The 13244-nt window shown below is 33.1% G+C and overlaps 1 protein-coding gene across 3 annotated transcripts in view; it reads left to right on the top strand.

Annotated features, from left to right (window-relative positions):
* The window catches only part of UBR1 (ubiquitin protein ligase E3 component n-recognin 1), a 108204-nt gene that overhangs the window by 42531 nt on the left and 52429 nt on the right, over positions 1–13244 (top strand). For all 3 annotated transcript variants that reach the window (XM_016144950.2, XM_016144948.2, XM_016144949.2), the window contains exons 14-21: positions 524–623; positions 1167–1295; positions 3973–4153; positions 6126–6187; positions 6489–6599; positions 7285–7350; positions 7567–7668; positions 12423–12486. In XM_016144950.2, the coding sequence (XP_016000436.1) occupies positions 524–623; positions 1167–1295; positions 3973–4153; positions 6126–6187; positions 6489–6599; positions 7285–7350; positions 7567–7668; positions 12423–12486 (815 nt within the window). The remainder of the gene's footprint in view (positions 1–523; positions 624–1166; positions 1296–3972; positions 4154–6125; positions 6188–6488; positions 6600–7284; positions 7351–7566; positions 7669–12422; positions 12487–13244) is intronic.

Here is a 13244-nt window from a genome sequence, read left to right as displayed (position 1 = left end):
AATTCTCATGCCTGCATGCCTTTGAAGGGAAAATGTATAATTTTAGTGTACAATAAATATTTTATAGTTTATAAAATATTCTGAAAGAGTTGGTTTATATAAACAGCATACATCCTGTATATGCAGTTTTTAAAAAATTAATTAATTAAATTTTTTATGGTGGTATTGGTTAACGAAATCTAGTAAGTTTCAGCTGTACAACATATGCAGTTTTGACCTGCATTTTGAGGCCGAAGGTATTTTAGCTTGCCCTTTGGGTGAAGTCGTAGAAAATCTGTACTATGGTTATCCAATCACTTAATCAGACTACTGAGTAGGGAAGTCAAACTTAGTTTTGACTTCTGACTCTTTTAGAGAATTCACATTTTGCTGGTATAATTCTAGCTCTTCTCAGAGCTTCTAATTATTATAAGAAATTAGAATCTCTAATTTTGATGCATTAACATTGTTTATAGCCCTTGAGAACCTTAAAATTATCTCAAAATAAGAAAGTAAAATATTTCTTTGTCTCTTAAAATTATAGGTATATCCTTATCAGCAAGCCCACAGTATGGACAGAAGGATTAAGAAAGCATTTTCTTGAAGGTTTTCGATCTTTTTTGAAGATTCTTACCTGTATGCAGGTATGATATAGTTCTTCTGTACATCAGTAAGATATATTTATTTTTAAAACTGTAACCCCCAGTCCTTAATTCTTAATTTTTTTTTTTTTTTTTTTAGCAAATTGTGGATTTTATTTGGAGAAAGATATATCTAGCAAAGTGGAAATAAAATTTAAACGCTGCCCTATCCTCCTTTAATAGATCTTTCTATATACCTTAGTTAACTATGGCTATTGTTATTAATGTTATTGATTGCTTACCATGTGATACTGTAGTAAGCACTTTACATGCATTATCCCTTGAGCTTCATAGCAATCTTACGAGATATTTACTATTATTATTCCCCTTTATACATATAAAGGAATTGCAGCTTAGCAGTAATTTGACCAGAGACACAGTGAGAAAGTGACAGAGCTGGGATTTGAACCCATGCATTCTGACTAGTATAACAGCCATGTTAAGAAACTGTGCATATACGTTTGTGAATCTTGACAATTTTTTATATATTTTACCAGTGGAGGAACAAAGAAAGAGTGCCCATATGTACCCATTCTTTTTTTGCAGGGAATGGAAGAAATTAGAAGGCAGGTTGGGCAACACATAGAAGTGGATCCTGACTGGGAGGCTGCAATTGCTATACAGATGCAATTGAAGAATATTTTACTCATGTTTCAAGAGTGGTGTGCTTGTGATGTAAGTAAAAGTGTTAGTAGGGGCAGTGCCTTTTAAAGTGCTCTTTAGTTAATAATATAGTTTTATGTTGCAACTTTCTTGATGTGAAGTTTTATTTTTTAAGTAGTTTCTTGTATATTTGAATTTGTCTCAATAAATTTAGGAGAAAATACAGTTTTTCACACAATTAGAAAATATGCTCTATGGTAGTTTAATTTACCTTTGGGAATGTAGGGATTTAAATAATATAACACATTTATTTATTTATGTATGTATTATTTCTTTGGACATAAATATAAATAATATGAAAATTAGGACAATATAGATTTTTAAATATTCCAGCAATGGAGAGGGGTGGTTATTTATTCAATTAAGTGCTTTGTTATATGTTAAACCATTAAAATTAATTTCGAAATATAGAACAAATGTATTTCCTTAAGCAATAGTTTTAGAGCATAACTCTCTTTAAACACACAATCCTACCTACTCCAGATTTTCTTTTGTGAATATTCTATTCTGAGAAAATTGACATTATCTGAGTCAAATTTTTTCATCTTCTCCAGTTTTTATCTACCTCTCACCACAGTCTTTTCACTAAGTTTCTCCATATCTTCGTTATCGGTCTCTTTCTTTTCATCTTTTCTTTCTAAGAAACTAATGTCTCTACCTAGGCTTTTTGTCTCAGTCCATATTACTTATTGGAGTTGCTTCCTCAGTTGTCTTTTCTGGTATTTCCCACTCTTTCATTCATCTGTCTATAAATACACAGAACTCCCTTATCTTTGTAAACAAGAATAAAAGCCCCCTACTTGTTTGCATTGCTTCCGTGAACTGTATTCTCTCTCTTTTTGGCTTTTTTCCACCACCAGCAGTATGTCACAGGTTCAGAGTGGCAGTCATACTCACAGACAACAAAAGACATTAATGTAGCACAGTAGCTTTAAAGAACAATAAGGACAGCAACTAGCCACAGCACATATTTTTGGCTCCCCTCACTCTTATGGAGGACATACATAATTGTTGGAGGTGAGGTCAGAGTGTCTGTTGTTTATCTTTACATCTTCCAAACCTTCTGAATCACTTTCATTTACTATTGTTACTCTTTAGCTTTTAAAACCTCTTTAGAGTCTGGATTCCACACTTACAAATCGACGGGAACTGGTTTTTGAACATTTCAAAGGATCTATTTAGTAACCAAATTCAGAGATCTTCTCTAAGTACCCATCTTCTGTAAAAAATGTCTGTAGTATTGTATTTTGTTGAGTATCTTAACCTTTTCGAAATTTTCTTTCCTTCTGATTTTCACAAACCTGTATTATCATAAGATTTCTATTGTGACTATTCATTTCACAATAGTGATTGCCTCTTTCCTCCCAATTCCTTTTGGCTACTAAATGAGACATCCCCAGTATACTCTTCTCTTTCTTACAGATCTTTTATTTCTACCACCTTAATTAAAACTTCATAGAGATGATTGTCCCAAGCTATAATATTGCTTTTGTTTGTTTGCTAGACTTTCCTGCTTAGATCTTACACTTATATTTCAAACTCAGAATATATTAAATTGAATTGTCATCATTTCCTTCTACTTCCAACTTGCATTTTCTCTTCTTGACTGCCCTTGTTTTATTAATGATACTCTGATTCATACATACATCTATATAAGAAACCTCAGAGTCATTGCATTCTGTGTGTTAAATGTTAACAGATCTTTTGACAGGAAAATAAGCTCTGTGTTCATATAAGATTGGGAAATGCTAGGTTGAACAAAATCAAGCAGGAATTTTTTAAGACACTGAACTTCTCAATCCCTTTAATTAATGGGCAGATTTCTAAGACAGCATTTCTATTTTAAGATAAAATCAGTATGATAAATACTATCTTAAAAAGTGACCTTTGACTCCTCTCTTTTTGCCATACTCACCCTCTTATTTCCTATAGGTTCATTCTTTTTTGCCCTGACTTCTCCCACTCTAGTTAAGATTTTTATCACCTTTTATCACCTTGCACTTGATTCAACTTCCTAGTAATCTTATTGGTTTCCTTGGTTCCTAACATTACCCTCTCTACTCTGTCATCATCAGTGACACCCTGAAGAAGTACACTGAGACACCATCAATGTATTCACATGCCAATGTCAAGGCATGTTTCTAATTTAGTTGTGTGTTAATCCCATCCATAAAACTTTTTGGTTTATCTAATTTTATTCCTTTCCAATGCCTGAACAGAGGTTGTACTTCCCTTTATTTCTTTGTTTATTCTATATCTTTGTTTACAGGGCCACCATTTCCTCATAATTTCCCCACTTAAATTCTGTATATTCTTTAGACCCCATTCAAAAGTTGCTTTCACAAATATGTCTTCTCAGTTATTTGAGATTCTTTTTTTTTGGGGGGGGGGGCCCTCTTAGGGTAATTTCTGTTATTTACGTGTACTTGCAATTGTTTGCTTTGATTGTAAGCGTTTGTGTGTGTCTGTCCGTCTGTCCATTGTAAATGTTTGTGTCTGCCTGTCCATCTGTCCATCCATTCGTCCATCTATTTGTCTGATAGTCTGGTATTTCCTACTGGTTTGCAGATCCTATAGAGGTAGCCCTACTAATACATATAACAACTTTGTATTTATATTTAGTATTTATTGAGTGAGGTCATAAAGTAGATAATTTGTCAATTTATTCACATTTTTATTTTCCTTTTAGGAAGAACTCTTACTAATGGCTTATGAAGAATGTCACAGAGCTGTGATGAGGTGTAGTACAAGTTTTATGTCTAGTAGCAAGATAGTAGTGCAATTATGTGGTCATACTTTGGAAACTAAGTCCTACAGAGTATCTGAAGATCTTGTAAGCATACATCTGCCACTCTCTAGGACTCTTGCTGGTGAGTGTATATGTTTTGTTTCTATTAACTTTGTTTTCTAGATGTTAGAGTAGTAGAATCATTTCTAATTTTGTTGTGTGCTCAGTATGTACAGACATACTCAGATCCTGCAGTTAAGAGCTGTCACTGTCACTGCCCTTCAAAGAGCTGTCACCAGAACATCTAAGGATGCTTATTTACCCGGGTCTTTTTATCTGGGTCAAATAATTCTTATAGTACACATTTAAAGACTAACTTGGTTACTCCTCTTCGACTCAAATTTAATTATAGTAAAATCTTGCTGCTGATTTTTACTCTTTTCTGCACGATTGTACCAGCATGTTGTATGTCACTGTTTCATTCACCACTGAAAGAAAAAAATAATAGATTTTCTTTAATCATTCTTTGATTTGCATTTTCATGTAAATTGGTCCTGTCAAAATTTTTTTTTTTAGCAATTTTATGGAAATGTGTGTATTTATATTTTAATTGTGGTAAAGTATACATAACACAAAATTTACCATTTTAACCATTTTAAGTGTACAGTTTTGTTACATTTAAGTACATTGTTATTGTGCAGCATTACTACCATCCATCTCCAGAATTTTTTTCATCTACCCAAACTGAAATTCTGTACCTATTTGACACTCCCTGGCAACCACCATTCTACTTCCTATCTGTATGACTTGACTAGTCTAGGTACCTCATGTAAGTGTAATCATACACTTACATAACTGGCTTATTTCACTTAGCATAATGTTCTCAGAAGTCATCCATATGGTAATATGTGCCAAAGTTTTCTTCCCTTTTAAATTTGAGTAAGACTCCATAATGTGTATGTACCACGTTGTTTTATCCATTTATTCACCAATGGATGCTTCTGTTTCCACCTTTTGGCTATTATAAATAATGTTGTTATGAACACAATGTAGATATATCAGTTTGAACCCTTGTTTTCAATTCTTTGTGGTATATACCCATAAGTGGAATTGCTGAATTTTAAGATAATTCTCCTTTTTAATTTTTTGAGTAATTGCCATACTGTAATTCATAGCAGCTGTACCATTTTACATTGCTATCAATGCACAAAGGTTCCAATTTCTCCATATCCTCACCAACACCTGTTATTTTTTATGTTTTTAATAGCCTTTCTGAGTATGAAATGGTATTCCATTGTGGTTTTGATTTGCATTTCCCTAGTGATTTGTGATATTGAGCATCTTTTCCTGTGCTTATAAGCCATGTATATATCTTCTTTGGAGAAATGTCTATTCAAGTTCTTTGTCTTCTTATTTTTTTATTTTTTTTTTCTTTGTCTTTTTAAATCAGATGTATTTGTTGTGGTTGAGTTGTTGGAGTTCTTTATATATTCTGAGTATTAACTGCTTATTAGATACATGACTTACAGATATTTTCACCCTTTCTGTGGGTTGCCTTTTCACTCTGTTCATAGGGTCCTTTGATGAGCAAAAGTTTTTGTTTTTGATGTCATCTAATTTATTTTTTCTTTGGTGATTTGTGCTTTTGGTGTTACATATCTGATAAATTATTGCCAAATCCAATGTCATGAAGCCTTTTCCCTATGTTTTCTTTTAAGAGTTTTATAATTTTAACTCATGTGTTTAGGTCTTTGGTTCCTTTTTAATTTTTGTAAATGGTATAATGTGCAATTTTGTGTCACTTTTTTTTTAAAAAAGAAATACTTAGATAAGCTTTCATTTCTTTTGATGCTTGGTTAAGAGCAGAATAAGCATATCTTGAGAGACAGCATAGTTCATATAATGTATAAGCACACCTCGTAAAGTATAGAATCTTAAATGTTAATAGCACTGTGTTTCAAAATGAGAAATCAAAAGTTTGCATTCTAAGGTATTATTTCTAAAATGTATATTTAAATCTAGCAAGTTTCCAAACTTGATGAATTAAATTAGGCAACAAATTAACCTAGTTTATTGCTTTCTCATTTTCCTCCTTTTTTTTTTTTAACCTTTAGGTCTTCATGTGCGTTTAAGCAGGTTGGGTGCTGTTTCAAGACTGCATGAATTTGTGCCTTTTGTAAGTGACTCTGTTAAATGTGGATTTGCTTATACCCTATTCCAACCACCTCCTGGTTGATAAGTGGGAAGAAAAGTAACATTTTGAAACCCACTTGAATAATTTCCACTTAACTAATTTTACATATGTATATGTAAATATATATATATATTACATTGAAATCTGAATCACAGGGACTTAAGAGTCATCTAGTTCAAGCCCTTCCATTTTACAGATAAGAAAAATGAGGAATATATAGTGCCATAATTTTGAGACACATCACAACCTGAGAATTAATGAAATTGACTTCACCCTATTTCAGGAGGACTTTCAAGTAGAGGTTCTAGTGGAATATCCTTTGCGTTGTCTGGTATTGGTTGCCCAGGTTGTTGCTGAGATGTGGCGAAGAAATGGGCTCTCTCTCATTAGCCAGGTATGGCAAGGCCGATTATTCATTTATGAATGTGTTCATTTTCTGATTGTTTTTTCTTTTATATAATTTTACTTTGTGTGCTTGAATTTTGCTGAGTATATGCTTTTTATTTTCTTGTATAAAATCAGAAATGAAAGTTCTATTTTTTATCCTTTTGAGTGGATAGATTAGGTGAAAGCTGGTAGTACTGCCAGAAACCTGCCTATTAAGATAGGTCTTTTCTGAAGATTGCTTGGGAACCTGTAATCTTTCTACCACCTGACGTAGTTGAAGGCTACCTTATAATTTTTCCTTCTGTTTTAGAGCAAATATGAAGTGCTTTTTCTAAAAGGTGGGGAAACTGGACTTGTAAATGTACTTCTTGGTGGGGAAATGGTATTATGATTGATTGTAGAAATTGATTTACTTTATTGAAGTGAGTATTTTAAACTTAGAAGAAATATTTTTGTTACACATGTTGAGAGTAATAAATAGAGCATTTTTAACTATGAAGTATTTTCTTGCCGTATTATCTTACTTTATGCTTATAAATCCCTTAAAATGATTTGTAGAGTAACAACTTTTTTAATACTAAGTAGTTCTTGAGGTTTCTGGTACAGAGAATGTTTTAAGAATAGGTCTTGTTAAGAATTCTATTCAAAATAAAATAATTCTTTTAGCTTCTATCCTACCTTTTATTTTATAGGTGTTTTATTACCAAGATGTTAAGTGCAGAGAAGAAATGTACGACAAAGATATCATCATGCTTCAGGTACCTATTTAAATTATTTCTGATAGTTATGTTTTAACCCTTCTCAGATTCTTCATAAAAAGAGACAATATTGTAATTATTTTTAAGTTTATTAAATTTTTCTCATTGTTAAAAGATGGTATTATAGAAATGGAAAAGACTACTATATTATCTTCTATAGACCTAATGTTTCTTCATTTAATACACTAGATCCATGATGCTGTATTTCTTTCATAGATTGGTGCATCTTTGATGGATCCCAACAAATTCTTGTTATTAGTACTTCAGAGGTATGAACTTACTGATGCTTTCAACAAGACCATATCCATGAAAGACCAGGTAAGTAATGTAAACCGATATGTGAATCGGTTCCAAAGGAAATATTGTTAACAATTTTAATCATATTTAAGATTTTTATTCTCTTTGTATATCTATAAAAATAACAGATACATATAATATGCAGACATATTTACATGTACATACATATATTCTTCTTACTTTATAAAAATTAGAATATATAGATTAACAAAAAGGAAAAGAAAAATCATATGAAACACTGCCTCCTAGAAATGCTCATTGAAAGTTTTGGTGTCTTATATTTAAAGAAAAATTGGTTCATTTGTATTTACTATTTTGTAATTTTCTTCCTGTGCTTAATAAAATCTTCTGATAGATTTTTTTTTAATCACTAAATAAATACACAATTACATCATCATTTTTTACATGATCATTTTTAATGGTTTTATATTATCACACTGTATCAGTGTATTTATGCTTTAGTTCCTTATTGCTGAAGAGATTTTTCTAGTTTTTTGGTTTTATAAACATCTCTGTACCTCAAGGTTTAACACTTACCTAATTATTTTGTTAAGATAAATTCTTACAAGTGGATTTGCTGGAGGAAACAGTCTGTTCTTAAGACTCTTAATACATGTCAAAATGCTCTCAGAAAAGTTACTCTGATTTAAGCTCTCTCTAGCAGTGTATATATCTTTTTTTGCCTTTCTAGACTGAATACTTATTAAGGCATATATTCACATGTTCTGAATTATCTTTTAACACTGCACTGCACATAATTTGGCACCCACAAAAAAACTGCAAAAATGGAATGTGTTAGTAACAATCAGTCAGTTGTGACAAAAGAAATTTAACAAACAGGCTAAAAATGTGAACTTCCTTTGAAAATGAATAACAATAATCACAATTTAAAAAATCTTTGGCAAATAAATATGAATCTCAAAAATGATACTACAAAATTGCGTTCTTAAATTACATGTAAAGAAAGTTAGAATTGGTAAAACAGTAATTATTTCCTTTTTAACAATAGTACCAATTGGCCTTTGTGTGGGCCAAGAGGTTAAATTGAATATAATAAGTAGGTACTTATATAGCAAATAGAAAATAAATTTCTACTATTTTATTGATGAAATTAAAAATAATAATGGAGTATACTTTTTTGGTAATATAAGTCTAAGGGAAAGAATGGATTTTTTTCTTGTTGTTATAATATGTTACTTAATTTTGAGGTTCGATGTTAGTGTTCCCTGACATCCAATCGATTGGAAATGTTTTTCTATAAAAACTCTTAGCTACCAGAGCCATACAAAGACAGGCTGTTGGCTGGATTTTGCCCACTAGCTACGTGGAGATTGCTGGTCATTATATTAGATCCTTGAGAGAAGACCAGCAAAGCACTGTCCCTGAAAGAGCAAGTAATGGTTAACCAGTAACATCCCTTGTTTACTGCTTTCCATGTGTTGTTACTAGGTCCTGGTACTACTGGGTTAGATGGCACTGGTCTTTTTTATTCTTTGTTGATCTGATAGGTGAAAGATGTTTTTTCATTTTCATTCATAGTTCTTTAACTATCAGTGAGGTTGACCATGTTTTCATGGTTTATTGGCCTTCCCCAATTTTTGTTAATAAATTTTGTTCCTACCTTTTACCCTTTTTGTTTTTTGCATAAGTTTCCTATTTAGTATTTGTCGTATTTGTTACATTTTTCACAGTTTGTAATTTGTCTCATGGAGTTTTGTCCCATCTTTATTGTTTTAATATTTGATACCAGTTTAAAAATTAGCTCTTATGAAAAAAAATAGTGTAGATGATAGAGGCTTTGTTTATCCCTCTTGCGACCAAGTCAAAGTTGTGATGGAAACATGGAGCAAACAGCAAGCAGAGTCACCTGGGATCTATCTGAACAGAAGCACTACAACTAGGGAGAAAAATAAGAAATCACCCTGCAATGGTAGAAGGTAGGAGAGGATGGAGACATGAGGCTGCCCTCCCGAGACTAAGTGGGACAGAAGCTATGACAGTGCAACTGGCAGCTGCAGACGCCTGTGAAAGGGGCTGAGTCTGTGAGCAGACTTTCACGGTGATGGACCTGCTTGCTCTGAGCGTCAGCTCCTGGTCAGCCGCTCGGAGGGTACCAGCGACTTACAGGGGGACACTGAGTTGTCAGTTGCTGGAGGCAACGCTCTCCCAGGCAGAAGTCCTGCTGGTATCCATTGTTCCTCTCTTGCTCCCTCCCACTTCCCAGTGTGTGGATGCAGCGCTGCCTTGGCCGAGACATTATTGAATTGGATAACAGGTTGCTCAGCCCAGAGGATTCCCTGTAACTGCACTTCCCCCAACTCACAGTCCCACCCAAGCTATATCCAGTTGTGTGCTCGATGAGTCTGGTACTCCTTGCTGAGCCAACTCCAGGACTTACACTGGTGGCAGTGGACTGCAGTTTCTGGCGTGGCTTTTTGAGGCAACTATAAACACAGGATCTGTGGATTGCTTGCTGAATCTTAACAGGTGGCCCCAGAAGGGCACAGACTCGGGCTAAACTTGGCCTGCAGGTGAACCCCTCTCAGGACTGTGCCACTGGTCACCTACTACACAATGCCACACTTATAAGGCTGGGAGACTTAGGAGCTTCGCTTAGTACATAGAAACAGACACGGAAAGGCAGCCAAAATGAGAAGACAAAGAAACAGAAACCATATGAGAGAACAAAACAGATCCAGGAATAATGGAGTCAAGCAATCTAATAGATGCAGATTTCAAAGCACTGGTTATAAAGATGGTCAGTGAATTTAGGGGAAGAGTAGATGAACTCAGTGAGAACTTTAACAAACAGATAATAAAAAACACACACACATAAAAATAGAAATGGAAATTATAAAAGGGAACCAGTCAGAAATGAACAACACATTATCTGAGATGAAGAATATACTGGAATCAACAGTGAATAAAGAAGAGGATCAGATGACCTATATAGAGGATGGAGGAGCTAAGGACAGTCACTCAACAGCAAAAAAAGGAAGCCAAGACTATAGTAATAATTTAAGGAATGTATGAGATACTATTAAATGTAAAAATATCTGTGTCATAGGGATACCTGAAGAAAAACAAGACATCGAAGGACTATTTGAAGAAATAATGATGGAAAACTTCCCTATCCTGGTGAAGGAAATAGACATACAACCCCAGGAACCTTAGAGAGTCCCAAAAAGGATGAACCCGAAGAGACCCACACCAAGACCTATCATAATTAAAATGCCAAATGTCAAAATTTAAATACAAAAAGAGAATCTTAAAAGCAGCAAGCGAAAAGCACTTAGTTACTTACAAGGGAGCATCCATAAAACTGGCAGCTCATTTCTCAAAACTATGCAGGACAGAAGGGCTTGGCACAAAATATTCAGCATGATGACAACCTAGGATCTACAGCCAAGGATACTTTATCCAGCAAAGCTATCATTTAGAGTCGAAAGATAAAGAGCTTCCCAGACAAAAAAAAGCCAAAAGAATTTATCAACACCAAGCCAGTATTATAGGAAATGTTGGAGGGATTTCTTTAAGAAAAAACATGTATTAAAAACATGAATAAAGAATGGTAATAACTACGTTCCTATCAACATGTATCTCAAATGGAAAAGAATTAAATGCTCCAACCAAAAGATAGAGGGGCTGAATGGATAAGAAAATAAGACCCCGACATGGTACCTATAAGAGACTCGCTTCAGATTAAAAGATGCACACAGACTAAAAGGAAGGGGATGGAAAAAGATGTTACCTTGATGGACGTAGAGAATATTGCGCTGAATGAAGTTAGATAGAGAAAGACAAATATCACAAGATTTCACATACATGTGGAATCTAAAGAACAAAATAACAACAAAAAAGGAAATAAACTCATATATACTGAGAATATTTTGAGGGGTACTAGATAGGAGCGGGGTTTTGGGAAGATGGCGCAAAAGGGCAAAGCGATTAAGAAGCACAAAGCGATAGTTACAAAATAGATATGGAGATATAAAGTGTAGCATAAGGAAAATAGTTAATGTAATATATATGTAGGGGGAAGAAGGGTACTAGATTTTAATGGGGTGATCACTTTGAGTTTTATAGATCTCTAATCACTATGCTATACAACTGAAACTAATATACCACTATATGCCAATTATGATTTTAAAACTTATCAAATTGTACAACGTAAATACAAGCAACTAATTGTCTATTGTATTTCAATAAAGCCAGAAAATAAAAGGGGCTCTTGACTACTTTGAATTTATTAGTCATATTATTTTATTTTTTCAAATTAGGAATCATTTGCCAAGGACCAAAGAATAGTATATAAAATACAAAGCTAATTTTTAGTCATGTTTTATATTTAATGAAAATGAATATGTCATTTACTACAGTGCTTAAACAAGAGGTGTGTTAGAGAAGGGTACTCTCACCATTATTGTTTGGTATCTGTTTGAAGCCACTATCTCACCAGCCCAGGTAAGAAGGAAGCCAATAGTAGAGGAAAGGTTAAAGATTAGAATTAGTTTGTTGACTTGTTTTTATGGGGAATAATGATAATGAAAAAAATAATATTTAACAATTGTTATTAACTTCCTATTATGTGTCAGGTATTGTGAACCTTGCTGTATTTGATGTAGAAAAGGAAATTATTCACCTCATAATTCTATGTTGCTGTGGTCTAAAAGAAAATAATGGACTGTGTGGACCATGAGTTTAATCCAAAAATGTATGTTTTATAGAGGTTTTTAGTTCTCGTGCAACTAATTTATTGTTTTTTGATTGTATAGGATTTGATTAAACAGTATAATACATTAATAGAAGAAATGCTTCAATTCCTCATCTATATTGTGGGTAAGATGAAAATGTTTTGAAATAGTACATGAGTTACTTTTTATTTATTTATATTCATATTTCTTTTTATTTTTATTTATTTATTTTTTTATCCTGCTTCCTTGCCAAAATTTTATTATTTGTTTGGGGGCTTTTAATAGCAGGTCTTAAATAAGGTTATTTTTTTTTCTTGTTGTTGTCTTTAAGAAAATTTAATTTTTAATTAAGTTTATTGGGGTAACATTGGTTAATACAATTATATAATTTTCAGGTGTACATTATTATTTAACATCTATATATTCTATTGTGTATTTACCACCCAAAGTCTAGTTTGCTTCAGCTACCATATATTTGATCCCCTTTACCCACTTCGCTTACCCCTTAAATCCTATATTTGACTCTCCATTGCCTCATCTACCTCCTCCCATCTCCCCTACCCCACTAGTAACCATTAGTCTGTAGTCCTCTGGTAACCACTAGCCAATAGTCCATGTCCATGAATCTCTATTTGTTTGTCCTGCTCATTTGTTGCTTTTAAATTTATATCCCACAAATAAGTAATATCATGTGATTTTCAACTTTTTCTGTCTGGCTTATTTCACTTAGCATGATTGTCTTGAGTTCCATCCATGTTGTTTCAAATGGCAGTATTTCATCTCTTCTTATGGCTGAGTAATATTCTACATGGGTTACTTTTTAGAAAGAGCATTAGTAAGAGCTAAAATTTATCATTTTACTCTTCTCCCAAATACAGCATAGAATATTAGTTACATATTCAT

The sequence above is a fragment of the Rousettus aegyptiacus genome, unplaced genomic scaffold, assembly GCF_014176215.1.
Source record: "Rousettus aegyptiacus isolate mRouAeg1 unplaced genomic scaffold, mRouAeg1.p scaffold_m13_p_3, whole genome shotgun sequence".
Lineage (NCBI taxonomy): Eukaryota > Metazoa > Chordata > Mammalia > Chiroptera > Pteropodidae > Rousettus > Rousettus aegyptiacus.
Note: the sequence above shows the minus strand (reverse complement) of the source record. Positions and strands in the feature narration are given on the sequence as shown.